Source organism: Canis lupus, chromosome 14 (genome assembly GCF_048164855.1).
Source record: "Canis lupus baileyi chromosome 14, mCanLup2.hap1, whole genome shotgun sequence".
Classification (NCBI taxonomy): Eukaryota; Metazoa; Chordata; class Mammalia; order Carnivora; family Canidae; genus Canis; species Canis lupus.
In genome coordinates, this window is record NC_132851.1 from 20,280,531 (window position 1) to 20,306,338 (window position 25,808).

Here is a 25,808-nt window from a genome sequence, read left to right on the forward strand (position 1 = left end):
AAATAAAGGAAAATAAATCCATTTTGGGAAGTGAGGAATGAGTCTCAGGGGGTTTAAGTAATTTGTTCAAGATAAGCAAGTCTGTTTACTCCAAAGTTTCTAACATTACCCCTTTACCACACTGCTTTCCCATTCACTGTTGGATGGTTTCAACATTTTGAGTGCAAATTAATTTTTTTTACCTAGAGCCCCAAGTTATATCTTTAAAGCTTGTACTTTAAAAGTTTACTCCCCTCTAACCTTGCACTGTTTTTATAGGTTTCTTAGGATAAATTTCATAGTCTTAAGCATGACCTAGAAGGCCCTAGAGAACCAAAACTTCACCCAACTCCCTGGTTTCATTTCAAAGTAAATGGATTTCACTCAGTTCTTAACACCAAGCTCCTTCTTACAGACAAATCTTCACATATGTTCTCCCCTTTGTTCATGACACCTCCTTCCTCTTCCTGCCTTCAATCAGGCTAGATTTTATTCATCCTTTGGGTCTCTGCTTAAGTTATGTATTCTTCAAAAATTTCCCCAACTTTCCATATTCATTGAAGACCCTGTTATTCATTTGCATACACTCCATATATAAAGAAAACATTTGTCAAAGTCTTTTTGGCTGTGCTGCCGATGGACCAATTCCTTATCTAGTATGAATTATAGTGAAGGATAGAGCCCATCTCCCATTGTGGGTGGCTAAAAGTAGGTATTTGTTCACAGCTTTCTGTTTAGTTAGAATGCAGATGCATGGGCTAGGTTTAGCAAATTAGATGCACCTGCTTCCAAGGTCAGATGAGGAGCTGGTGATTCAAAGAAGCATGGAAAGAAAAGGATTTATTCCCATTATGGTGACAATGGCTGTACTGACATCCAGTTTTGAGAGCTCAAAGATATATCAACAGCATTTATATCAATGTTAGAATCCTTGGTCCAGTTCTGTCAATGTAAGGAGTACAAGTCGTGGATCCTGGTGATTGGTGGAGTTGGCAGTGTCATCGCTTGACCAGTTCTGTCACTTACTTTTGGGTGTGACCTGGCTGTGTATCCATCCTCATTCTTATTTACTTTCTCAGTTTGGTTTCCCAAACTTCCTGCCAAATCTACAAATTAACACACATATTTTCAGTAAATTATGTTTCTGTTTAAAGTAACCAGGATCAGTTTCTGTTGCTTGCAACTTAGAACCCTGAAGAAACATTATTGCCCTATTAACCTTATGATTTAAAATGAATACATATTTCAGTGATGTCTGCTTCTCCCATTGAACTATAAGTTTGAAGACTTGTACTTTGTCTGTTTTATGAACCACTGATTTTCTGGTGCCTAGCACAGGTTTGTCACATGGTAGACAATTTGCTATGAATTCAATTTGCTGAATGAAAAAAGTGAGTATCTGCAAAGTACTGTGCCTAAACGATGGAGAGGGTAAGAGATAATAAGATGTACAAAGGAAAATAACAAACATGATCCTCAATAGAAAAGATATGTTTGTAATGAATTAATATGTGTGTGCACAGACACACACACACATATATATACATATACACATACATGTATATACATATACACCTATGAACTAATGAATGACCATTATGTAAGACAGAACATGAAAACTGTTGGAAAGATAGAAAAGTCAAAGGGAGAAGAACTGAAGGCATTGTGAAAGAGGTGGCTTTCAGGCAGGATCTTGAAGCATAGAACAGATTTTAATATTCAGGGATCCCTGGGTGGCTCAGTGGTTTGGCGCCTGCCTTTGGCCCAGGGCTGATCCTGGAGTCCGGGGATCGAGTCCCACGTCAGGGTCCCCGCATGGAGCCTGTGTCTCCCTCTGCCTGTGTCTCTGCCTCTCTCTCTCTCTCTATGTCTATCATGAATAAATAAATAAAATCTTTTAAAAAATATTTTGATATTCAAAACTGGAAAAGGGAATATTCAATAAAGTCTGTACAACTGGAGGGATGAACAAGGCCACAGAGGTCAAAATGCATAGAATTATGAATAGTTCTCCATTTATTTAGAATGTAATGGGCAGCCATTAAGAGCTATTAGGGAGGGGTAAAAAGCTATTAGGGAGGAAAATGACATGTTTAGGCTGCATTATGAAAAAGTCAAACTGACAGAATTATTTAAAATTTAACATAGAGTAGAAAGAATAGGCCAAAAAACTCAGATATTAGAAACTATTGGTATAATTCAAAGGAGAGGTAATAGGGCACTGTTCTAAGTAGTAAAAATGAGATATTATTATTATTATTATTATTATTAGACAGATTATTAGCTATCAGAGAGGTAGGATTCCAAAGATTTGGAAGCTAGCTGATATGGGAAGCATTATAAAATAAAAGTTTTTAAAAAGTGAAAATAAAGCATAGATAATTGGGAAAATGGTAATACCAAGAGCAGAAGGAAGAAATCATGGGGAAAGGTGATGTTTTATAGAGAAAGATAAACTTGTAGGACATTCTGAACTTAAACTTACAGGTGCTTTGCAACAGGCAATTGAAAGTTGAGGTTTGGAGTTCAAGAGGGAACTCAGAATTAGAGATCTAGATTAGGAAGTGAAGCAGATGATGTCTGTGCTCTCCCAGGTCCCCTTAATCCCCTTTATATCATTTCTGTGTATCATTCTCCCCACTTTGGTGTGGGTTCAAGCATCAGCCCCTGCGGCCCATTTTGGAAGACAACCATGAGCTACTGGAGGTGTACTACCTGCATGTGCAGATTGCTGGAAGAGTTTGAAGTTTAAGTTCTCTCTTCTCTTCTGTCCTTAGCCTTGACATTCAGGTAAAGAAGTACGGAAGCCTCACCTTAAATTATGCAACACTGAGATGTAACTTACATTCCAGTTGTTCCGCAGGATCAGGCTGACTTATCCCTGAGATCACACCCTTGCCTGGCTTCCTTTCCTTCCCTGTCCTGCTCTACTCCTTTTCCAGTCTCTCATAAGAGTACTTCTTTACTGAATCATTTGGACAGGAATCCATTTCTCAGGGTCTGCCTCTGGTGAGCCAGAGGGAAAACAGGAATGAAACCATAATGTAAGGCGTGGACTTGAAGTGACAATGATACGCCAATGTAGGTTCACTCTTGGTATAGAAATGTCCCATCCTAGTGACTGCTGTTGAAGATGAGGGAGGCTATGCATGCATAGAAACAGAAGGTACACAGGAAATTTTTGTACCTCTCTCAATTTTGTTGGAAACTAAAAACTGCTCTAAAACAATAAAGTCTTGGAAAACAAATTAAAAATTTTAAAGTGTGTATTTTACCTTCATTTTTGAAAGGAATTTTTACTGTATACAGAACTTTAGGTTGGAAGTGGGTTTTTTTCTCTTTTAGTGACTTAAACATGTTTTATTTACTCTTTTCTTATTTGCATTGTTTCCAACAAGTCTGTTGCCACTCTTATCTTTGTATCTCTATATGTAATGTATCTTTTTTGGTGGTTGCTTTGAAGATTTTTCTTTCCGTCATTGCTTTTAAGAAATTTCACTATGATGCGGTTTGGTACAGATTTCTTCATGTATCTAATTCCTGGAGTTCATTGAACTTATTAGATCTGTGGATATAATTTGGTAAAATTTGGAAATCTGTCACCCATTGTGTCTTCAGAATTTTTCTCTTTTCTCCTTTTGAGATCCTAATTACAAATATATTAAAACACTTGAGGTTTTCCCACTGATCACTATACTTCCTTTTTTTTTCCAGTCTTTTCCATTCTGTGTTTCATTTAAGTCCCTGTTTCTATTTCTATGTCTTCAAGTTAAGTAATCTTTTCTTCTGCAGTATCTAATCTGCTATTAGTCCTCTACAGAGAAAAAAAAAATCCTCTACAGAGCATATTTCATTTCAGACATTAAATTTGTGTCCTTCTTATATATTTTATATTTGTTTCTACATGATGTGTTCAATCTTTATGTTTTGAACATGTGGCATATATTTATATTAACTGTCTTAATGTCCTTTCTACTAATATAGTCAATCACCTGTACTATTTCTGGATTTGTTTATGGTGGTTGATATTATTTTCATTATGTTTCATATGTTCTGCTTCTTTGCATGCTGGATAGTTTTTAATTGGATGCCAGACATGGTGGATCTTTTCTTCTTGGGTGATAGACATTTTTGTATTCCTTAATATTATTAAGGATTATTCAGTGATTCAATTGCATTATCTAGAAACAGTTTGAGCATTTTGGGGCTTTTCAGAAAGCTTTGTAAGACAGGACCAGAGCAGCCTTTCATCTAAGGCTGACTATGTCTCAATTCTGAGACAATACTTTTCTGAGTACTCTATCTAGTGCTCTATTAATTAGAAAAAATTTCGTTTTAGGTAGTGGAGACAAAAACTGTTCCTGGCCACATATGAACTCCTGGGATTGTTCCTCTGCTCCTTTGGAATGTTTTTTCCTTGGCCTCAGACAAGTTACTTATCTTCATGTGCTGATTAGCACTCATCTGAAGATTAAGGGGGACCTTTGCTGACCTCTCAAGCTTTCTCTGCATGAAGCTCTTTCCTCTCTAGTAGTCTGTGAGCTCTAACTCCTCTGATCCCCTCAAATCCAGCTTCACCATCTCAACCCCTGGCCTCCACCAGGGTTCTCCTTCCTCACTCTAGAAACTCCAAGGTGAGAAAATAATAGTTTTTTCCCCTTATTCCTAATGGATTATTACCTTGCATTGTCTGATGTGCAATGTCTAAAAACCAGTGTTTCACGTGTTTTGTCTGGAATTTGTTTCAACTGGGAAGATAAATCTAGTTTTCTATTTTGGGCAGAAGTCACATGTTGCTGTTTTTGATGATAAGAGAAATTTGTATGTGTTCACAGAGGGGAAAGGGTTGAGTGTAAAGTGAATATTGGAATAGAAGAGAGAGAGAAGGAAAAAATAATGAATGAATTTCCTAAAGGAAATACAAAGGAGAAATAATAAGAAGCTGGGATGGGCCTTCACTTTGGATATGGCGGCGGGGGTGGGGTAAGGACAGGAAGAAAGGAGGTGAGTAATAGTGATAAGGTAGAGAAATTTAGACGCAGAGTTCATTTGGTCAGCTAATATTATGTGAGTCCTACTATGGAATGTGAACAAATCTCAGCTACTTTCTGCAATGTGGGCCAAGGGATGAAGGGGCACAGTGAAGTGTGATTCCTAGCACAGGTCTCCCTGAAATCACTCTCCTTCCAAATTCTTATCCCTGAGCTTTCCATATTCTTGATAAATGTGAGGGTTTCATAAATTATCCAATGGGTTCTTAATCAACTTACTTTAAAACTTCTGGTGGTATGATTTACAGTTCACACTGGCATCTGGTATTTAACATCTCTTTGTGCCTCCACTGATCTTTTCAACTTAATATCCCATTACACAACACTACCTAAGGATACGAGACAAGTGAAAATACAATTTTAATTTAGGGAAGTAAGTGTTCTGTTCTCTAAATGTTCTTCACACAGGTTGTGGAAACACAGTGGGTTGGCAGGGGCTCTATATAATCTTCAACAGTCAGAGATATGCTGCCATAAAGAATTGCTCTTATGACTCAAAGGAATTATCCACAAAATAGATATGGGGTACAGGAGTGGCGAGAAGAAAAGATGTTCCATTAGGGGTAGGAGAATGTGTAAAGGTCTGGAAACAGGAGAATTATTGGAACTGCAGAGGGATTAGTAGAACAGGTGGGGGTCAAAGAGCTCACGAGAAGCTATATCCCACAAATACCCTGAATGCATTCTAGGGTGTTTGTTTGTAATTGATCCTGAAAACAATAGGGAATCCTAGAGGAGTTTTAAGCAGAGGCGTGACTGCAATCAATTTTGTGGTTAGAAATCATTCTGATGGCGATGTAGAGAACACAAAGGAAGGAACAAGACAGAGTATTCGTTGTGACAGGGGATAATATCCTGAGACAGAAGAACAGTGGGGATGGAGAGAGGTGAGACATCCGAGAGAATAAGGTGCTTGAATTGCTAAACCTTATAAATGATTAAATATGTGACATGAGAGGAGCTACCAGAGGAAACACCCAGATGTTTGTCTTGGATAACTGGACTGACAGCCCTGTTTTCAATGAAACAAGCATTACTGGTTAGATGTCCTAAAACTCCTTGTAGAGTAAGCGAAAGCAGGTATGATTGGAATGGTTTAGATTTGCTTTTATTCGTTGAATATATTGTCTACTATGCCAGGCTTAAAGACAGGGAAAGGGAAAGAAGTTTTGGGATAATAAGCAAGACAAGTAGTTGCGAAGGGTGGTGACAGAAAGTGACAACCTCAGGAATCCTTAAGGACAAGCCAACGTTAGATATCATGAAATAGTAATGGAAACAAAATCTTCGTTATGACCCTCTTTCAGCAACTGTAAGCACTGTGACAGTAGAATCAGAGAAAACAGATAGAGATGGTAGGTTGAACCCAAGCTGCAGAATATGAGGTCAGTGTGGATAAATTTAAAGTACAAGATGGGAGGCAATATCTTGGACTAATATAAGCATCTCTAAAATTCCTTCCCATGAGCACAGAATGGACAGGGAAGCCACATGGGGCCAATGAGAGAATAAAGAGAGAGTGAAAGGCTGGAGGCCAATGGAATGAGAATGAAGGAGAGTTTGATGAATAGGAAATAGCCATCAGAGAGAATGTTAGCATTCACAGGAATGGCCATAATGAAATTCCAGTAAGGTGGGTCAAGATGTGAATTGACCTCATTGAAGGTAGCAGGTGATAGTGAGGCAAGATTGTTGAAAGTATCATGAATGTGAATAATGGCATTCCAAAAAAAGAGTGTCCACAGGAAGTCTATGAACAAGGTAAAAGTCATGCTGGAAGTCAGTAACAGAAGCAGAATGGGGAAAAAGCAGAAAAGTGAAACTGTGAAGAGTTCGTAGTCAATTGTGTAAAGGAAAGGACACAGTGGTGGGGTGGGGTGGGGGGGATGAGTCTTTCCTTCCTTGGAGTCCAGAGGTGTTGCTTTCATTAAAAGGGAACTGGTATGATCAAGAGAAAACAGGTTTGGGTAATGATCATGAGAAGGGAAAGCCATTCTAGGAAGGCATTCATTTTCAAGCAAATAATATGTTACAATAAGAAAAGAGGCAATTCTTTTCATTCCACCAGTCATTGTGGCAGCAGGTAGAAGAGGGAAAGCTGGGATAGTCAGGGATACATAGTATATAGCAAGGAAGGTTCTGGAAGGGACACAAAGTTTTCCCCCTTGGTAGAAATTTTTTAAACAAATGCAGTTGAGGTTTTCTGAGTCATTCACATTTTGGGAAACTCTAAAGTGATTTAAGTTTATTCACTAAAATTTGGGGGCCCCATTATAGCTATTGAGCATCTCCATGATGAAATTCTTTGAAGAGGTCTTCCCTTTGAAAGTCAAGTACTTAAGGAGAAATGTCAGCCAGATAATGCAATATAATACAAGACAATACAATACACATGAAGATTATTCTCTACTTGTCAGAGTCTGAACACAGAGACAGTTCACCGATGAAACAAATCAGTGCAGGGGCACCTGGGTGGCTCAGTCTGTCTTGAGCTCAAGGTGTCATCGTGGGGTCCTGGGACGGAGTCTCACATTGGACTCTCTGCGGAGAGCCTGGCTCTCTCCTCTGTGTCTCTCATGAATAAATAAATAAAATCTTTAAAATAAAAAAAGAGAAACAAATTAGTGCAGAAAACTTTAAATTTCCTATGAAATAACTAGCACACATTGAATATCAGAAAGTGATGACTAATAGGAATATACAAAAGGTTTCACCCACACCCTGTTTTGTGGGGTTTGCCCTATTCTTGCCACCACACCTATGAGTTTCACTTATTAAAATAATGAAGAGGTAGAACGGCTAAAATCTGCTGACCAATGCATAGAGCTATACAGAGTTCTTTAAAGGCTACTGATAGACAAGACCAGTATTTGGAGGATGCCTGATGATGTCACGTAATATTTTTTTCCAACCTGTTCTGCCTGTGTATGCTGGTGTGTGTACTTTTGTTTATATTCAGCTAATCTCTGAGAAGGTTAACTCTCCTATCCTTTATCTCACTTACAAAATGTTGACCTTAAAATCAAAGATAAAATGGGGATAAATTGGGGCAGGGAATCTAAAGTATACATAGCATCCTTAAAAAAGAAAATCCATTTAAGTGTCTAAGAGACAATTCATAAGTTTCAGACAGGTAAAATCAATAATTAAAGTTTTATGCGGAAAATACAGCCTATGCAACACCATGTGTACACAAGAGCATGATAGGTGCATGTGTAAAAAATCTAAAAAAAATAGCAGTCATCCTATCAGCGCCTATTGAAGGGCGCTTACCATGAGCTAAGCTCTTTTCATGTTCATGTAATCTGGGCAATCCCAAGAGGTAAAGACCCTTGCCCCCATTTCACAGATGAGCACACCACCGGCACCCAAAGAAGCCAGTTAGCTGTCCAGCATCCCCCTCGCCTCCACCACCAATGGATGTTGGAGCTGAGCCAGCTGACTCTCCTGGAGGGTATCATGCTGAGTGAAGTAAGTCAATCGGAGAAGGACAGACATTATATGGTCTCATTCATTTGGGGAATATAAAAAATAGTGACAGGGAATAAAGGGGAAAGGAGAAAAAATGAGTGGGAAATATCAGAAAGGGAGACAGAACATAAAGACTCCTAACTCTGGGAAACGAACAAGGGGTGGTGGAAGGGGAGGAGGGCGGGGGTGCGGGTGACTGGGTGACGGGCACTGAGGGGGGCACCTGACGGGATGAGCCCTGGGTGTTATTCTGCATGTTGGCAAATTGAACACCAATAAACAGTAAATTAAAAAAAAAAAAGAAAGATAAAAAAATCCCACTAGAGTCCCATTTAGGGCAGATCCACTCCACTTTTTAGGTGTGGCTGGTGACCTTGATTTTACCTTCTGAGTCACAACTTCAAGACCCGTCTTGCAGCTAAATCGAGGAAAGTGGGGAAGGGAAGTTGCGAGGCCCGGGGCGGGGGGAGGGCAGCGGGGAGAGACCAGGTTGAAACGAAGACCAGGGGGCGGAGAGACCAGGCGAGCGCGGCGCCGCGGGGGGGACCGCGCCAGGAGGCCGCCGCACCTGCGCCCGGACCCGGCGGCCGCGGCTCGCGCACCTGGGCCCACGTGACGGGGCGGGGCGGGGCCCCGCGCGGCCACGCCCCCTCCCCGCGGCGCGCCCGGACCCCGCGGACCCGAGCGGCGGCGGCGGCGGGAACCCGGCGGCGGCGGCGGCGGGCGGAGGGAGGGCGGCGGCGGCGGAGACGCAGAGCGGCAGCGGCAGCATGTCGGCCGGCGGAGCGCCAGTCCCGCCGCCCCCGAACCCCGCCGTGTCCTTCCCGGCGCCCCGCATCACCCTGCCCGCCGGCCCGGACATCCTGCGGACCTACTCGGGGGCCTTCGTCTGCCTGGAGATTGTAAGTGGGGCGGCCCGGTGACCGGCGCGCCCGCCGCATCCCTGCCCCCGCCCCCCGCCCCCGCTCCCCGCCCCCGCTCCCTTCGCTCCCTTCGCTCCCACGTGGCCCGCACCTGCGCCGCCCCGGGGTCCCGCCCTCCGCGAGCCCCCGCCCGGGCCCACCGCCTGGCACCTGTTACGCGGGCACCTGCGCCCCCGCTGGCCACGGGGACCGCCCCCCGGGAGCGAGCGGGCGGCCCGGCGGGGCCCCGGATCGGCACTTCGGGGAGGGGAGGGTGTTGGGCTCGGGGCACGGCCGGAGCCCCCGGCGGCTTGGCTAGAGCTGGAGCAGGCGCCCTCGGCCTCGCCTGTTGCTAACCTGCCATCTTGCTGGGTGGTGCGGAGGTGTAGCCGCCGGTGACCGAGCGACCTGGAGGCCGCCTCGCCTCGCCGAGAAAAGACGGGGGGGGGGGGGGGGGGCAGGTAGCAGGAAGGGGAGGCGGGCTTAAGACCTAGGCCAACCCCCCCTCCTCCTTTGCCATTATTAGTGCCCTTTGAGTTGGAGAGGGGAGCAGGGTTTAGGAGGCAGAGCAGGGAAAAAGGTCAAGTCTGAACCGTGCCCTTGGCAGGTTCTAATCAAGTGGGCGTGACGGTGGTGGAGGAAAGGTAGAAACGTGGTTGTCCAGTTCCTCGCCGCCTGCCTTTGCACCTTCTGGCTCCCTAGTGGACCTGGGCAGCCCCACGCCTTCTCAGCACACTTCGTTGGGCCCAGGTGACGGTGAGGTTACCTGGCCTAGCCTGCAACCTTATCGGGCCAGAGATTTAAACTCTCTAAAGGCAATTTTATAGACTTGGGAGTTTTTGGACCAGGGGAAATGTGCAAACATAAATTGGGCAACCCAAGGTTGCGTCAGGCCCTGAGAACGGCGGATCCAGAGTGCAACGATAGCAAGTGCCTGCCCTTCCTGCAGGCTGATGTTGTTTGGTCCCGTGTGGAGTTTCCGTCTCTCTTCCCTAACCTGCTCCTTTGAGTTTGCATAACCTGGATTTGGTAGCTTCAGTTTCACTTTTGTGCTCGTGGGGCTGGAACGCCTTGCGAGCATTGGTTTTCTTGCCCTATTATGCTAAGGTGGCTAAGGCGTGCTAGGTTAAGTTTAGCTCAGATTTGAATCTGAAAAAGGAGACAAGTGAGTTACAGGCTACGACATCAGTAATCGGATCGTGACGGCGAGGCTGGAAGAGGCTGCTTTGAGTCTGAGCCCAGTTCAGAAGCATCTGAACGCTTGGGATGAGGTACAGGCATCCATGTGAGAAGAGTAGGGAGAGGATGGCACTGGGCCCGGGCGCTGTTGTGCGTGGGGGAGATGCGCCCAGAACAGTAGGATCTGGGGAGGAAGCTTGTATAAGTTCTGGGCTGCTTTAGTTCCATGTTCCTCTAACTCGGCTTGTTTGCATACCTCTTCTACAAGTTTTTGCCAAATCCACATTCCACCTGTACTAGAATTTACAGAATGTTCACTTCAATTCACTTCTAAACTTTAGTACCCACTTCAAGCCTCATTCTAAGCAATAATACCGTGAATCCTCAAATTTGATACACTGGGTATATTTTTCTAATGTTTACTCAACTACCTATTTATATATTTACTTATATGTATGTGTATATGTAAAGAGATGTAAGGGTACACGTGTGTGTCTATGACACGTATATACGAAGAAGGCTCATCCGTGTGCCGTCAAATCAAATACTGTCTCAGGGACCATCCGTGGTCTTGTCACACTTTTGGAAACGCTGCCTAATTCTGAGGGAGAAAGTGGGAGTGCTTCATTCTACTCTGTTTCCTCTCCCCTGCCCCCATATCTCTTTATCTGGCCCAGGAGTTAGTTCTCAACTCTGCTGTACTTAATTACTTGGGCAGCTTTTAAAAATACGGTGACTGGCCCAGACTAATTAAATCAGAATCTCCTGGGGGAGGGGGGTGCCCAGAGTCAGCCAGTTTCTTCTAAAAGCTCCCTAGAGCTTCTAGTGTACAGTCATGGCTGGGAAGCACCAAGAGCGGCCTTTATCAGGGCTCTGTGGACAAGACAGCCCTCACGCAAATATGAATTTTCTCCCTGTGTGAGAGCTTTCCCCCTTCCCTATTCTAGTAGGGACACAGGCTCACAGAATTATCCAGCCTTTCCTCTTATTTCTTCATGTCATAGGGCTTCTCACTCCAGAAACATGTCTCAGACCCTTACCTACATAGAATAGCACCACTTCCAAAAGCCATGTTGGTTTACTCTTCATTTTTTTTATGCCAAACATATGTAATAACTTAAAATCTAGGCCTCCCTTACCTCTTTTACTTGGCTATCATCCTTGTTTCTCCTCAGCCCACCCCTTCAAAAATAAAAGAACCAAAATCATCCAATGAAGCTGGTGACCTCAGAGAAACAACAGACCTCATTGGAGCTGAACTATAAGCTCATGCTTGGTTCTTACCCTCCCACACGGCTTAGAGATACTGGATTATACGCCATAAGAGAGCAGAGATCAAGGCTGCCTTGGTACCTCTCTATCTAATACACCCATATGAGCTACGTAAACACATTGGATGTATCTTTGGTCCCAGCTTTTTAAATTTCCCTCCAGCTTTCTGGTTCCTTTAACATGTTCCATCTCCCATGGCTCCTCTTTACAAATTCCTCAGCCTGTGGGTTAAATGTGATGGTTTGGCAGGAGCAGTTCTAAACTCTAGGTAATCTCCTTTCTGGGGGCCCAATTATTTTAGCTTTTTCCAGTGTTTCTGGATATCCCCCTACTCTTTTTCAATTTTGACATTCTCTTCAAATCCTTTTGTCTTGGTGATTTCTCTTTTTATGTCTTGTTGCCATCTAAGACTTGCCATGTGAAAACAGCATCTGGCAAGATGGACTGGGCTATCCATAGTTGACTAAGCTAATGAAGCCATGATCCTGGAGTTCGCTTCTCAGACTAACCAGAAACTTGCTCAGAAAATTCAGTCTCGGGATGCCTGGGTGGCTCAGTGGTTGAGCATCTGCCTCCTGTTCAGGTTGTGATCCCAGAGTTCTGGGATCGAGTCCCGCATCATGCTCTCCCTGCAGGGAGCCTGCTTCTCCCTCTGCCTATGTCTCCGCCACTCTCTGTGTGTCTCTCATGAATAAATAAATAAAATCTCTTTTTAAAAGAAAGAAAATTTGTTATCCGGAGGGTGCTATACTTACTGTGGTGAGCACTGAGTAATATATAGAATTGTCGAGTCACTATGCCTTACACTTGAAACTAATACAACGTTATATGTCAACTCTACTTCAAGATAAATTTTACATAAAGAATTCAACCTCAGTTCCCCTTATTATACCCATATATAATCTCTCAAGTATAAGCCATTTGGTGAGAGGTAATTCGAAAGATGCAAATAGTGCCTCCTTAACAGCACCAGGTAAGGCAATTTATAGCACTGGCTCCATAGATGGAGAATATTACAACCACACATGCATGGTATGGCTTCTTGAGATAGGTTTGTTCCACTCGTAGATAGGTAGGTTGTTAGCCCCTCTGTTTTTTGCACCAAGCTATGCTTGCCTGAAGTGTTAAATACTGTTATGTTTGCAATGCAAAGACTTGTAGTTTAGGAGAGAAAACATCACCTTCGAAGTCACATTTTCAAATTCTCTCAGGGTTTCCTAAATTCATGTTTTCTAAGTCATTTGTCAGGCATTTATTGATTATCTATTGTGTGCAAGGCACTCTTCCAGGAAAAAAACATGTTTAGACCCTTCCTCACCTGAAAGAACGTATAACCTAGTTGAGAAGGTATGCATCTCAAATAACTACCATTCAAGAAGAAAGATGCAAGTATAGAAAGTGTTTTCCATATGGGTCTGTTCATAAGAAAATGACATCAGAGCATCTGTACTATTGGGCTGAATAAGATATTTCGGGTCCCTGTCCTCAGCTTATCCTGTATAATGCACAAGAAAGATCAGGTGTAACAGTATTAAACAAATAAAAGAATAAAAGGCAATATATTTGAATTCAGTGTGTTCCACGGTTTCAATAAACTGTCCATGTTCCCCAAGGCATTCATTAGTGTTTTTCTTTATGAAAGATATTATAGTACTTTTATTCATATGCTTCAACCTAAGTGTTGCAGATGTCCCAATAATTTTCATTTATTCAACAAATAATTAAGAATCTGCTATGCGTCAGGCCTTATTTTATATCCTGGAAGTAGAATGATTAACATAGCCCCTACCCTTAAAAGAAATTCCTATATTGTGAAGTATAAAAGTCAAGAAAGAATTACAGTGCTGTGTTTGAATTGATAAAATAGGTTCATGAAAAGTACTATTTAAAAACAAGGTAGAGGGACACCTCGGTGCCTCATTCAGTTAAGCATCTGACTTTGGCTCAGGTCATGATCTCAGGGTCCTGGAATTGAGCCCTGCTTTGGGCTCCCTGCTCAGCAGAGAGTCTGCTTGTCCCTCTACCCCTCCCCCTGCTCATGCTCACTCATTCTCTCTCTGTCAAATGAATAAATAAAATCTTAAGGAAAAAGAAGAAAGCAAAACAGGATAGAGCATGTCTGGCCACTGAGGAGTCCAGGACAGACAGCTTGAATGGAATGGTGACATTTGAGCTTAGTCTGAAATGATGAGTAGGCATTCAATAGACAGAAAAAGTGGGGAAGAAAATTCTAGGTAGAAACAAGGGCATGTGTAAACCCTAAAGAAGAGAAGGACCATGAAATGAAGGTTCTAGCAATTGTTAGTTTGTTTTGATTTTTTACATGACCTGTGGGAAGTGGACAGAAGAAGGAGAAAGAGCAGGTGGCAGGGCTTGAGTTGTGATGTGCTGAAAATGGTAGGTCAAGGCACAGGATGGGTTGCTGCTGAATGACAGGGGCAAACGTGATCATACTTGTGTTTCAGAAATCTTTGGGTCGTGGGGTTTGGTTATAAAACAGATTGAAGGCAGAGAGATAAGCTAACGGGCTTGTTTCAGTGGTTTGAGTGGGGGATAATAACAACTTGATAAATGAAAGAAGTAGAGAAGAAGAGAGTCAGGCCTGACGTTTAGAAGGTCAACCAGGTATGTAGAGTTTGGCATGTCCTGAAATGATACTAGACCAAACTTAACTCTAAGGTGTAACTCAGAGGAATTATGCCAGAAAAACAAATGTTAATGAGAGGATGTTGGGGAGGGAGGGGTTCTGGAACAGGCATGTGCAGTCCTGTAGAGCAATCTACGGAAGGGATCTCAGGTTATTTTCAACCCAAAGATTTGACATTAGATGAATGTATAAATGGTCAGATGTATAGAGTCTCCTTTTCTTGCCCAGAATATAGATTTGAGTTGCACACCGACATTGTGTGTTTGCAGTGGTGAAGAGGGGCTCTTCATGGATGTGTTTGACCTCTTGAAAAGGGGTTTTATTCTATAACTAAGATTTTCCCTTTACCTCTGGGTTAAAAACCTCCAGCCATGTGTAAAGAGTCCTTAAAGCTTCATAAGAGAAGATAAACTGATGCCTCTATGCAGGATTATTTTCAGCAGTCGTTTGCCCTGACTGGCAGCCCTGTATGAAACGTGAAGAATGGCAGTATGGAAAACTTTAAATCAGGTTCCTGGAAAGTTTGACCTTGAGCTCTAAAGGAAAATCTCAAGGAGAGAAGATTTGTTTTGCAGAACCACATAGAAATGTTCTGGTTGGTAGTAGGAGTCCTGACCATGGCATATTTGCATTGATGTGTCTGAATAGGAAAGACTTTGTAACAACAAAGGACAGGAACCAGACTGGTGTGCACAGTATCCTGCACGTGTGATGCCTAACAGATGCTCTTGGATCTGCAGGACAAACTGTACCTTGAGTGAAAATATTCTAGAGAAACTAGAGTGGAGAAGGGAAGTTTGGGAGTAGATTGGATCTGCAGGACAAACTGTACCAAGAATGAAAACATTCTGGAGAAATTGGAGTGGAGAAGGGTAGTTTGGGAGTAGATTCCTGAACAACTTTTAAAATGTCATGATTCCTTTCCAGGAATCTGCAGTCTGATCTGAATTTCCTATGTCCTCTTTTGTATGACAAGGGATCACATCCTTTTCCAGTCACCATATATGATATTCTTAACTTTTGTATAATAGCTTCCAGAAGGAGGGAGGTAAAAAGGAAGAAAAGAGGCAATGATTTGTAGGGTTCCTGCTGATGTCCAGGCATGGACCTGCATCATCTGCACTAGTTAGATGATAACTAGTTACCCACAAACATGAAAAGAGAATTTTTTAAAAAATCAAGGGCAATTACAAGTAAGAATAAAAAAGGGGTCAGAACATATTTCTCCCCCATATAAGATGTGCTTCCCATTTTGGGGTTAGCATCGGCTATTTAAGAAACCGGGATGGAAGTTTGGATGGAGAGGGGGAAAAAAAAAACTGTAGTACCAAATTCTTTATAGCATCCTCAGACATATTTTTTGAACTTTCAAATGTAAATCTAAAAAGCGAAACTTCTTTTGCATTAGTATGTTTTGTACAGAGGCCTGTTCTATATCTGTTATTTCTCATTGCTTCTCACTTGTCTGGTTTTCCTTTCTCTGTTTTAAAACAAACAAAAAACACCTAATCAGCTTGTACCTCTAATTCAGAACTGCATCAGGGCTAGTCCAGGACCAGGACCAGTTTGGATGGAAGTCCGCATAGTGAGAGGACAGATGGGGATTGATGGAGGAAGCAGGAGGGGGTCGGGTAAGGCACAAGATAAACACTGCCCTAGTCAAAAGTTCCAGCAGCAGTTGCAGTAGAATCCATGAATTGAACAAATCTGGGGCCCGAAGAAGATTGAAAATGGGGTGTCATGAGCTAGACTGGCAAAAGCTGCCAACTTCCTCAGAGCTTTCCATCCCTGCCTCCTGAGATCTTGTAGTAGGTGGTGGGTGCTGCCAATAATAACTTAAAAATTGAGAAGTACATGTTCCTGCTTCACTAGTCTTCATGCCTATTTTTGAACACCCACCATGTACTAGGGGATGAGCTAGGCCCCAGACAGCAGTGTGTTCTGAGCATCTTCAGCTGTACTTTTGGAGCATTTTCTTTTAGAGTCATTCTTTACACACCCTGGTTGGTTTTCGTTCATTTCAAGGAGAAGGCACTTGAACATCTTTTGTAGAAAGCATTGTCTTGGGTTCTGAGCATGCAGAGATGTTTAAGGCAATGCTGCTAACTCTGAACTTGCAATCCAGTGGGGAAACCAGCCATATGAATCTATAACTTCCAACCAATAGTTGTAAGTGCTACAAAAGATACAGACATCAGTAACCATGGAAGCACCAAGGGATGGCATCCATCCAGGGAAGTCTTTCTGGAAGATATGCTGCCAGAGTTTAAGTTATCCAGAGAAAATTTTGGTGGCATCATGCTAGGCAGAGCATGGACCAGTGTGATGGACTCGTGTGCAGGGGACAAGGAGCAAGAGGCTAGAGTGCCAGGATTGGGCAGCTGGAAAAGTAACAGTGTTGGGAGGAAGGTGAGCTTGGAGAAGTGACAGCAGTGTTCTCGATACTGTTACCACTTGACTACAGTAGGAGGGTGAATGAATCCACACATTTATGGGCTGCCTTACAAGCACATGGATCAGTTGTATCTTGACCATAGTATGTTCCCAGTTAAAACCAAAATTTTGGAATACAGGTTGTGTATAAAGAGCTGGTTATAGGTAGTCTATTCATTAGATGGTAGTCTAAACACATTAAAAATTCTTCAGCCCTGTTGTTTCATTTACGGGTGCCCCATAAACCAGCATTTATTAAAATAGGAGAGGTCACCAAGAAGATGAGGTATTCTGAACTTTTGGAGGGGCACCAACTGCTCTGTGGTTCCAATGAAAGTTGTGTCCTCACAAGAGATATGATTTCAGGAAATCAGTCTCCGACCTCCACCAAGCCAGTCCACAGCAAAAGGATAGATACCCTGCTCCAGACTGAACATTAACTTTTGAGGGAGGCACGACAGCGTAATATCAAGAGCATAGGCTAACATTTATTGACTATAACTTAGGGCAAGTTATTAATGGCTGTGTATTTCAACTTATCTTTCAAATGGGAGTAATAATAGTAATTAGCTCTCAGTGTTTGTGTGGATTAAATTGGTAAAATGAAATCCATAGAGCAGTTCTTGGAGCATAAGCATTAGATAAGTGCTAGCTAATATTTCTATTATCCTCATCAGCTTTAACCTCCTACTCGAACTAACTCTATAAACCAGATTAAGAGACATTTTTTTTTCCCTCTAGGCTTATTGGTTGGTTCATTTTCTCACTGTTACAGTGAGGAAGTGCTCAATCTATAAATAGCAGGAAAATGTGAAAGAACGGGTTATATGTTATATACAGGAAGTTCTAAATAATGAAATATTTCTCCTTAGGGATTGTCTAACCAGTCCCTCATATCTTCAGATTCACTTACCTTTGCCCCTTCTCATTCCAAACTTTGACTGAAAAATAGGTCAGAGTAGGAATTGGACTGTTTACTTAGTGCATTAATAAGACTATACTAAGATGAAGGTGTCAGATTGTTTTGAAAGTTGATAGCTAAGATGTTGGAGGGCAACATTGGACTCCCTGCTCTGCAGGGAGTCTGCTACTCCCTCTGCCTTCCCCTTACTCATTTTCTCTGTCTCTCTTTCTGTCTCAAATAAATAAATAAAATCTTCTTTAAAAAAAAAAAAAAAAAGATGTTGGAGGGCATATTTCAAAGCCTGCAAGTAGGAAATAAGTGACTTTTGGAAAGAAAAAAAAAGGGGTATTTGCAAAACGAATCCTTTAGAGACATAAGACCATCCAAATAGGAGACAAGTTGAGAAATCAGTCGTCCACGCAGCTAGCATCACAAGAGTTGCTTCTGGCTCAATACCATGTTTTCCCCCGGGGTTACGGGTTCTCACCAGTCCACGGTTTCTAGTGAAAACACATTTCAAGTCCAACTTGGAAGGTTCGGTGCAGTGTGACATGTAGATGAAAACTTCCACGGCTTTCTTATGGGAAGGCTTCAATCAAGTCACACCCTTGTGGGCCGCAGAAGCCAAATGAAAGCGATAAACATATGGTAAGCCACAGAGGAGATGTGTGGTTTTAGGAATGGGTAGCAATTAAATAACTGCAGCTCGGCACATAGTTGAGCGCTCGCGGTGTCTCTCAGGTACATCACCTGAATCTGAGCTCAGAGGCTAAGGGGGAACTGAGTCACCACGGAAGGCTGATACCTATGCCTAGGGAGTGTTTGCCTTTGCACCATACCTGGAAGTCTGGTCATCTTTTTGTTAGAGCTTGAGGCTTGGAGTCCTAAGCCCCAACTTACCAGTTCCTGAAAGAAATGTCAAAATGTGATACATTGGGGAGTTTTATATGTAATTATTGGGCCTTTTAGGACACTAGAGGGTGATGGAAGGCAGTGATAGACAAGAGGTCAGAATGTGGAGTCAGAGCCAAGAGGAGAAAACGTGGGCAGACATGGCATTCCACTCTCTTTCACAGTGTGTGTACTGTGCAGTTGCTACGATACTTTATCAACTGTTCTCTCTCAGATTTTAACCATGTTTATGCTCCGCTTTTCACCCAAAAACAAGGCTCCCTCCAGAGTCACCTGCGCTAAACTGGGATGCTAATAATTAAGTATGGCTGGTAAATGCCCTCAGCTTAGTAATGCCAAGAATTAGATGAAATAAATATATGACCGTTAAGGAGAACTTAATGAAGTGTTATTAAAAGATCAGTTTTTTTTTTTAATTTACTTGTTTGACAGAGTGAGTGAGAGCATAAGCGGGGGAGGGGCGGAGGGAGAGGGAGAAGCAGGCTCCCCACTGAGCAGGGAGTCCACCTCCAGCTCCTGCTCAATCCCAGGACCCTGAGATCATGACTGATGCCGAAGGTAGACACTTAACCAAAAGATCAGTTTCTAAAGTTGGAGCCAGGTTGGGAAGCTCAGGGAGAAAAGGTAGGCTTTGGCCAAGGCAAATCCAGAAGCAAGGAAGAAAGAACTGTGTCAAAGCCCCAGTGGCCTGTACACCAAGGTGACAGTCTTGCAGTGAGGAAGGCGGGCCTTGCTTCTGTTCTCTGACCCTCCTGTATCTACCAAAGCTGCCCTGCTGAGCTGGACTCCGGTCTGGATTTCACAGACTCAGGGAGCCAGGGATTGGGGTGGGGTGGGGCACTCCTACGCCTTCCTCCCCTGCCTGCCCCCTTCCCACGCAACACACACACACCACAGATGAGGAAGGGAATCTGTTCTTTTCATATAAGCATTTTGTTTCCTTTCCAAGGTTTTGAGGTGTTGGAAGGGCTGTAATTTTGAGTATGACAAGAATGGTTCATTTATACTGTTTCACATCAGCATCTGCTGTCAGAGCCCTGGTCTGCCTTGAAAGCCTGCTTGAAAACCTGCCTCCCCTGCCTCCCTCACCTCCCTCCCCTCCCTCGCCTCCCTCGCCTCCCTCTCTCGATGCCTCCCATTATATTTCTTCTCTCCACTCCCAGCCTCTTGGAGCACACTGTGTGGAGCTCTTTTTATAGCACTCACCACAATCTGCTCCTGAATCAGATTTGATGGTGTCTATTTCTCCCTAATCTAGAGCTCCTGGAGACAGAACCTCGCCTTTTTTTTTTTTTTTCTTTTTTTCTCTTGAGTATTCTTCTACAGTGCCTGGCAATAGATTTGAGGCCAACCAGTTTGAGGTCCAGTCGGGGCTTATTAAATGTTCTCCTTAATTCGAGGGGATCATATAACTCTTCTTCAGAGGGTCAATTTATCATAATCCTTATATCATATAATTATGCTTTTCTATCTCAGTCAGCTTGCCCCTAATAAACATGGCCAGTTGATCTCTATTACCCTGTGTACTTGCACCTCAATTCTCAATAGGTGGCTCTTCAATTAATAGATATTTAATAGCAGCATATATTTCTTAAATAGCCTTTGGAGTAGTTAGTATAAATTATTTGTAGTGGGTGAGTAAGAAAAGGTTACCAGGAAGATAATGGTGAGAAAGAAAGGAAAGATTTGAAGATCTTATCACCTTCAAATATTTAGTAAATAGTATGAAAGAGTAGAGCATCTTTTTACCGGGAACATTATTTCCTTCATAGCTACAATAAGGTTCTGGTTAAATTTTTAAGTGTGCATTAATATTCCATGACTTAGACTTATTTCACAAAACTTTCTGTGTTGTTAATTTTTTTTATTTGAAATTAGGACCTCAGCAACCACAATTATAAATTTATTAGATTGGTGCTATCGTTATCATACTCAAGTGATAATTTATTATGCTTTTGAAAATGTTTTTCAAAATGGCAATGAATTGTATGACTGGGCCCTTGTTTAGAAACTTGAATTAAAACTTGCAACTTTAACTTTTAGTGATTTGTGCAATTTGCAGTTTGGATATTATCTAGATACTTAAGAGGCAAGACACACATAATTATTGGTTTTTAATATGTAGAGTTCCAGCTGTTCTTGGAAACTTGGAGTTTATTTACTAAACAAATATTAGAGGGCCTCCCGCATGCCAGATGGATATGTTTCTATGATATGACCTCTGTGTGTGTGTGTGTGTGTGTGTGTGTGTGTGTCTGCGTGTGATTGGGAAGGGGGATTGATTTCCACTTGCCTAGGCTTTTGGATCACCAATCTAGGGTAGTGCCTGACTGATAGGAAGGGATCATTATGTCGATGGACAAATGGCTTGGCATGCAGAGGCCTGTCAGGCAGCTGGCTGCCAAGAAGGTCTCATAGTGCAGTTGGACGGGAAGCCAGGACATCCAGTTACAGTATTTCTCATTAGTGTAAAATATCCATATAGGGAGCTTGCCCAGGAGATAAGGAGGTACCTAAGCATGGAGTGGAACTCAGGAAAGACTTTTGGGGTGATGTACTCTTCAAGATGAGCTATGAACAGCAGTTTCTCAAATACACATGGGGAAGGAATGACATTCTGGGCCAGCATATGTCAGGCCTCTCAGATGTGAAAGCGTTTTGTCTTTGGACTATGGATTTTTTTTTTCTTGAATGTAAAATGTGGGAGGCTTAGTGGCAAAAGACAGGTTAGAGCATAAGGGACCTGGGATGCCATGCAAAGGATGTGTAGCCTGTATCGCTTTAGTGGTAGCTTAAAGGAGGCTGCTGTGGATAGGTTCATAAAACTGACCATCTCTACCCCGTAATCATTTCTCCTCCTGTGATCTCTCCCTCACTCCTAGTTGCCTGAGCCAGGAACCTGGGTTTCTTCCTTATCTGTTCTTTTGCTGATCTGATCAGTCACCTCCTGCCACCACGTCCACCTCTCATTTCTGTCTAATCTGCTCATTCCCCTCTGTGCTGCCTGCCTGAATCTGGGCTGTGCCCTGTGGCTGTCGCAGTCTCCTCCATTGTCCCTCAGGCCCACATCCTCTCTTCTCTAGCCCTGTGGCCCTGCAGCCAGAGAGAAGCTTCCGAATATGAATTGAATCACGCCAATTCCTGCTCAGGGGTCCTGTGGCCTCCCACCGGCCTTGGGAGAAGTTCGCCTCCGTGGGTGGATCTGCAGGACCCTTGAGCTCAGCATCCAGCTCTCACCTCCGGCATCCCCCGCATGGCACCTGCCGCTCCTGCTCCTGCTGTGCTGAACTCTGCCCTCAGCTCTACGAGATCACCTCAGGGCTCCCCTCCTGCCCCCGGAACTACCTTCTCCTTGGGCTGCTATACTCTCCAGCTTTGTCCCTTGGGTGGCTGCCTCCAAGGAGTGTTTCCCGAGCTTTCAGCTCTGGATTTTAGAGCCCTCAATCTGTGAGCCTGCGGTGCCCAGAATCTCCCCAATGGTGACATGTGTGAAGCAGCATTTTACTCACTTGCTTAATTGTCCATTTCCTGGGGCACCTGGGTGGCTCAGTTGGTTGAGCATCTGATTTCGGCTCAGGTCATCATCCCAGGGTCCTGAGATGGAGCACCGCCCTGGGCTCCGCACTCGGTACGGAGCCTGCTTGAGTTTCTCTGTCTCCCTCTGCCCCTGCCCCTGCCCCCGACTTACTCTCTCCAAATAAGTGGTAAATAAATAAATAAATAAATAAATAAATAAATCTTTTTAAAAAATAAAACTTAAAAAAATGTCTCTTTCCTATAAGTGACTGAATTCTCTGGTGGCAGGGACCAAGTATAGCTTGTTTACCACCTTATTCCCAGGACCTGGAACAGTGCCTGACAGGCAGTAGGTGTTTACTGGGTATTAGATCTGTGAATATTCAAAGTACCTATTCCCATGCTCAGCACATAGAAGAGTATCAATAAATCGGGTAGGTTTTGTTTACTACCATGTACAGCAGCTGCGGCTGTTATTCTACAGAGAGGTAATAATCCCACATGTACAAATAGGCCGTGATAAGGACGGGCACATGGCCATTAGAAGTGACAAGTTAGAAAGTTATGACTGATCTTTGCTGATAAACTCTCTGAGACATGGTGAGAGCAGAAGCCAGTGGTTTGAGTCAGAGCTCAAGGTAGGAGGCAGGGACCAAGCAAAGCTGAATTTGTATAAATGATTGACTGAAAAGGAAATTGTTAGGCAACAGGGGTCAGAGGAAACTATTTTTAGGTAATGAAAGAATTCTGTGTCTGTTCATGGGCTGAGGATGGGTCCAACACAAAAGCAGGTGCAGAGACAAGTGTGGACTGGGTCACCCGAGAGAGAAAGCACTGGTCTTGCCCCTGAGGGAAGCCGGTGGCCTACATCAGGAGAGAGGAAAGTGAATGGGGTGGCCGGGACATGTGCAGGGGTCTGGGGAGAAACCAGGGGTGCGAGCATGTTCAGTTACTGCCCACACATGTGACATCTTTCTTCCTTCCCTCAGCTGTTTGGGGGACTCGTCTGGATTTTGGTCGCCTCCTCCAACGTTCCTCTACCTCTGCTACAAGGATGGGTCATGTTCGTGTCCGTGACAGCTTTCATCTTTTCCCTCCTTTTCCTGGGCGTGTTCCTCTCTGGCATGGTGACTCAGATTGATGCCAACTGGAACTTCCTGGTAAGGGATTTTTAAGTCTATTTCAGGAAAATGCAAGAAACGTATAAATATCTTCCTCTGTCCTGAAATGCCTGATCCCCTGTTCTATCTGTTGCCTCCAGTGAGAGAGAAAAGGTCTGACTGCTGGTCCGCTGTGCTGCCGTGCAGCTGCTTGCTGGACAGCAGGATCCCAGTTTATGTAATTGCTGTCAATAGAGCCGAGCCATTTTTCTGTTACTCCTTGATGAGTTAGATGACCTTTACTCAAAGACTCTTTAATTTCATGCAACAAATGAATTGCATTACAGTTATTGAACCATTGAAGAGGTGCCTTTGGGAGATGGATGCTGGGACAGGTATCTTGAAATTTTCCATTGATTTCTGCTTTAGATATTAAATACATACATTCTTTTCAGAAAACAAGCAGCTATATATTCTACTCTCTAAATACTTAGAAAAGGGGATAGTTTATTTTTAATTCCTGTCCTAAATCAATAAGAATTGGTAATTTTAAAAAGTAAATTTATAATCAACATAATTTTAAAAATTATGACACCATTAAATTGGGTCATCTTACTTCCCTTTTCCCATATCATATAGGGGGCCTCTTTCATGCTTATGCTTATTCAATCTCTGAGACTATTTCAAAATGGCCAGTGGAGCTGAAATTCCAATCTGTGGTAGACAAAGCTTTAATGAAATTCATGAAGCACCTCACCTAGGTTTCAGTCAGTTTGGTGGTTAGAAACTTAGATCAGGCCTTTCGTCAGGCTTATTTAGTTATTTTCAGGTATGGTAACATTATATTCACCAGCTTTAGGATGGATGTTAGGCTTATTAAAAAATGTTCTTAGTTACAGAGTGTAAAGAGAACCATCATCCCGAATGTTATCAGGAGTGCAGTCGAGTAGATGTGGCTGCCCATTAAACCAGCCTAGGGGCAGATGGTTAGTGTAAAGGAGGAAGTATGGTGTAAGGGCTATCATCTTGCACAGGCTTTGAAGTTAGGTCTGGTTTGCTTAATAACTGTGAGCCTTGGCCAAAGTATTGAACCTCTATGACTTCCGATTTTTTCCTCTGTAAAATGGTAATTATAGTTCCTGCCTCATTAAATGCTGTTAAGGAATAATGGAATTAATGTATTCTAAAGTACTTATCAGCTGTGTATCTGATTATAGTAGATGGTCAATAATCATCATAATTCTGTAAGTATACCAAGGCTTGCAGTTTGAAATGTTGAAAGTCATTCTGTTGAGTCACTAAATTGTACACCTAAAACTAATATTACACTGTATGTTAACTAACTGGAATTTAAATAAAAACTTAAGGCAAAAAATTATTTCCATACACACACACACACACACACACACACACAGAGGAAGTTCTGTTTCTTAGGTTCCTGATGCAGTGTGTTCCCACATTTTTGCCTTGCTTTCTCATAAATGATGAGAAAATGTTTCTAGTAATTAGTCAAGTGAGGAAGATCAGAAATCTCTATTTAAGTTACAGATGGATTGCTTAATCTCCTCTTTCTAAGTGCTTGGCTTTCCCATAATCATATATGAATGAATCAATCAATACCTAATGTTGTTGGTAAGCATCACCAAGCTCTGTAAATATTAAGTTCAAAGATGGTATTTGCCCAGCATGTACCAGTATAGCCTTTAGTTCTGGTTAATACATAGTCATTGCCCTAACCTACTACCTCTTCCCAAGTGCTATGCTCCCTGCCACCCTTGGTCTTCCTCTGGGACTTCCCTGGACTTCTTAGTAGCCTAGCAACTAAAGGGTTAGTACCTGGCAAAGTACTAAGTCTCTGGGGCCCTTGCACTGCCCAGCATTCCTTCTAATGGTTGATGCACATACTATACCAATGTTTAAATATTTTTCCAACATCCCTCCTGGTTTTATTAGACATATGTTCATACCATCTTTCTTCCTTTTGTTTATATTGAGTCTAATTTTTGATATTGAGTACATCATTAATATCCTCATAAGTTTATTAGGTTTCCTAAATATGTGGTCTCCCTCTTCCATGTGTAATGTTATACTTGGTGTTCCGACAATAAAATATAAGAGTGTGCTTTTTTTTTTAATTAAACCACTTTATGAAAGGGGCAACCAGAATTGGAAAGACCTACCTGTCTGTTGCAGAGGTCACCAGCAGAGTTTATCCTGTGGTTCTTTAGCTGGGATAGTCCACTGTTACTGAGGGAGAAAGCGGTGGTAGCAACACAGCACACAGCAAGTGAGTGGTGTTCCCTGCATAGCCTTGTCATGGGGGGCACACTTTCATTTTATTTATTTATTTTAATAAATGTATTTTTTATTGGTGTTCAACATATAGAATAACACCCAGTGCTCATCCCGTCAAGTGCCCACCTCAGTGCCCATCACCCAGTC

The 25,808-nt window shown here is 42.8% G+C and overlaps 1 protein-coding gene and 1 long non-coding RNA gene across 6 annotated transcripts in view; one reads left to right on the forward strand and one right to left on the reverse strand.

The window, feature by feature from the left end:
* Nucleotides 1-7,260: 7,260 nt before the first annotated feature.
* Nucleotides 7,261-9,843, reverse strand: LOC140603760 (uncharacterized). 2 transcript variants are annotated; one of them, XR_012006750.1, is made up of 2 exons: nt 9,761-9,843; nt 7,261-7,625 (listed from the first exon to the last, which is right to left on the reverse strand). It is a non-coding gene; the product is annotated as an uncharacterized lncRNA (long non-coding RNA). The 2 variants fall into 2 exon arrangements; XR_012006751.1 differs by lacking the exon at nt 9,761-9,843 and adding an exon at nt 8,886-9,083.
* Nucleotides 9,192-25,808, forward strand: part of MAL2 (mal, T cell differentiation protein 2) — a 66,413-nt gene continuing 49,796 nt past the window's right edge. The window contains exons 1-2 of one of the 4 annotated variants that reach the window (XM_072774318.1): nt 9,192-9,403; nt 23,256-23,426. In XM_072774318.1, the coding sequence (XP_072630419.1) occupies nt 9,272-9,403; nt 23,256-23,426 (303 nt within the window). In that variant the 5' untranslated portion in view covers nt 9,192-9,271. The remainder of the gene's footprint in view (nt 9,404-23,255; nt 23,427-25,808) is intronic. The other 3 variants (XM_072774320.1, XM_072774321.1, XM_072774319.1) reach the window with 3 other exon arrangements.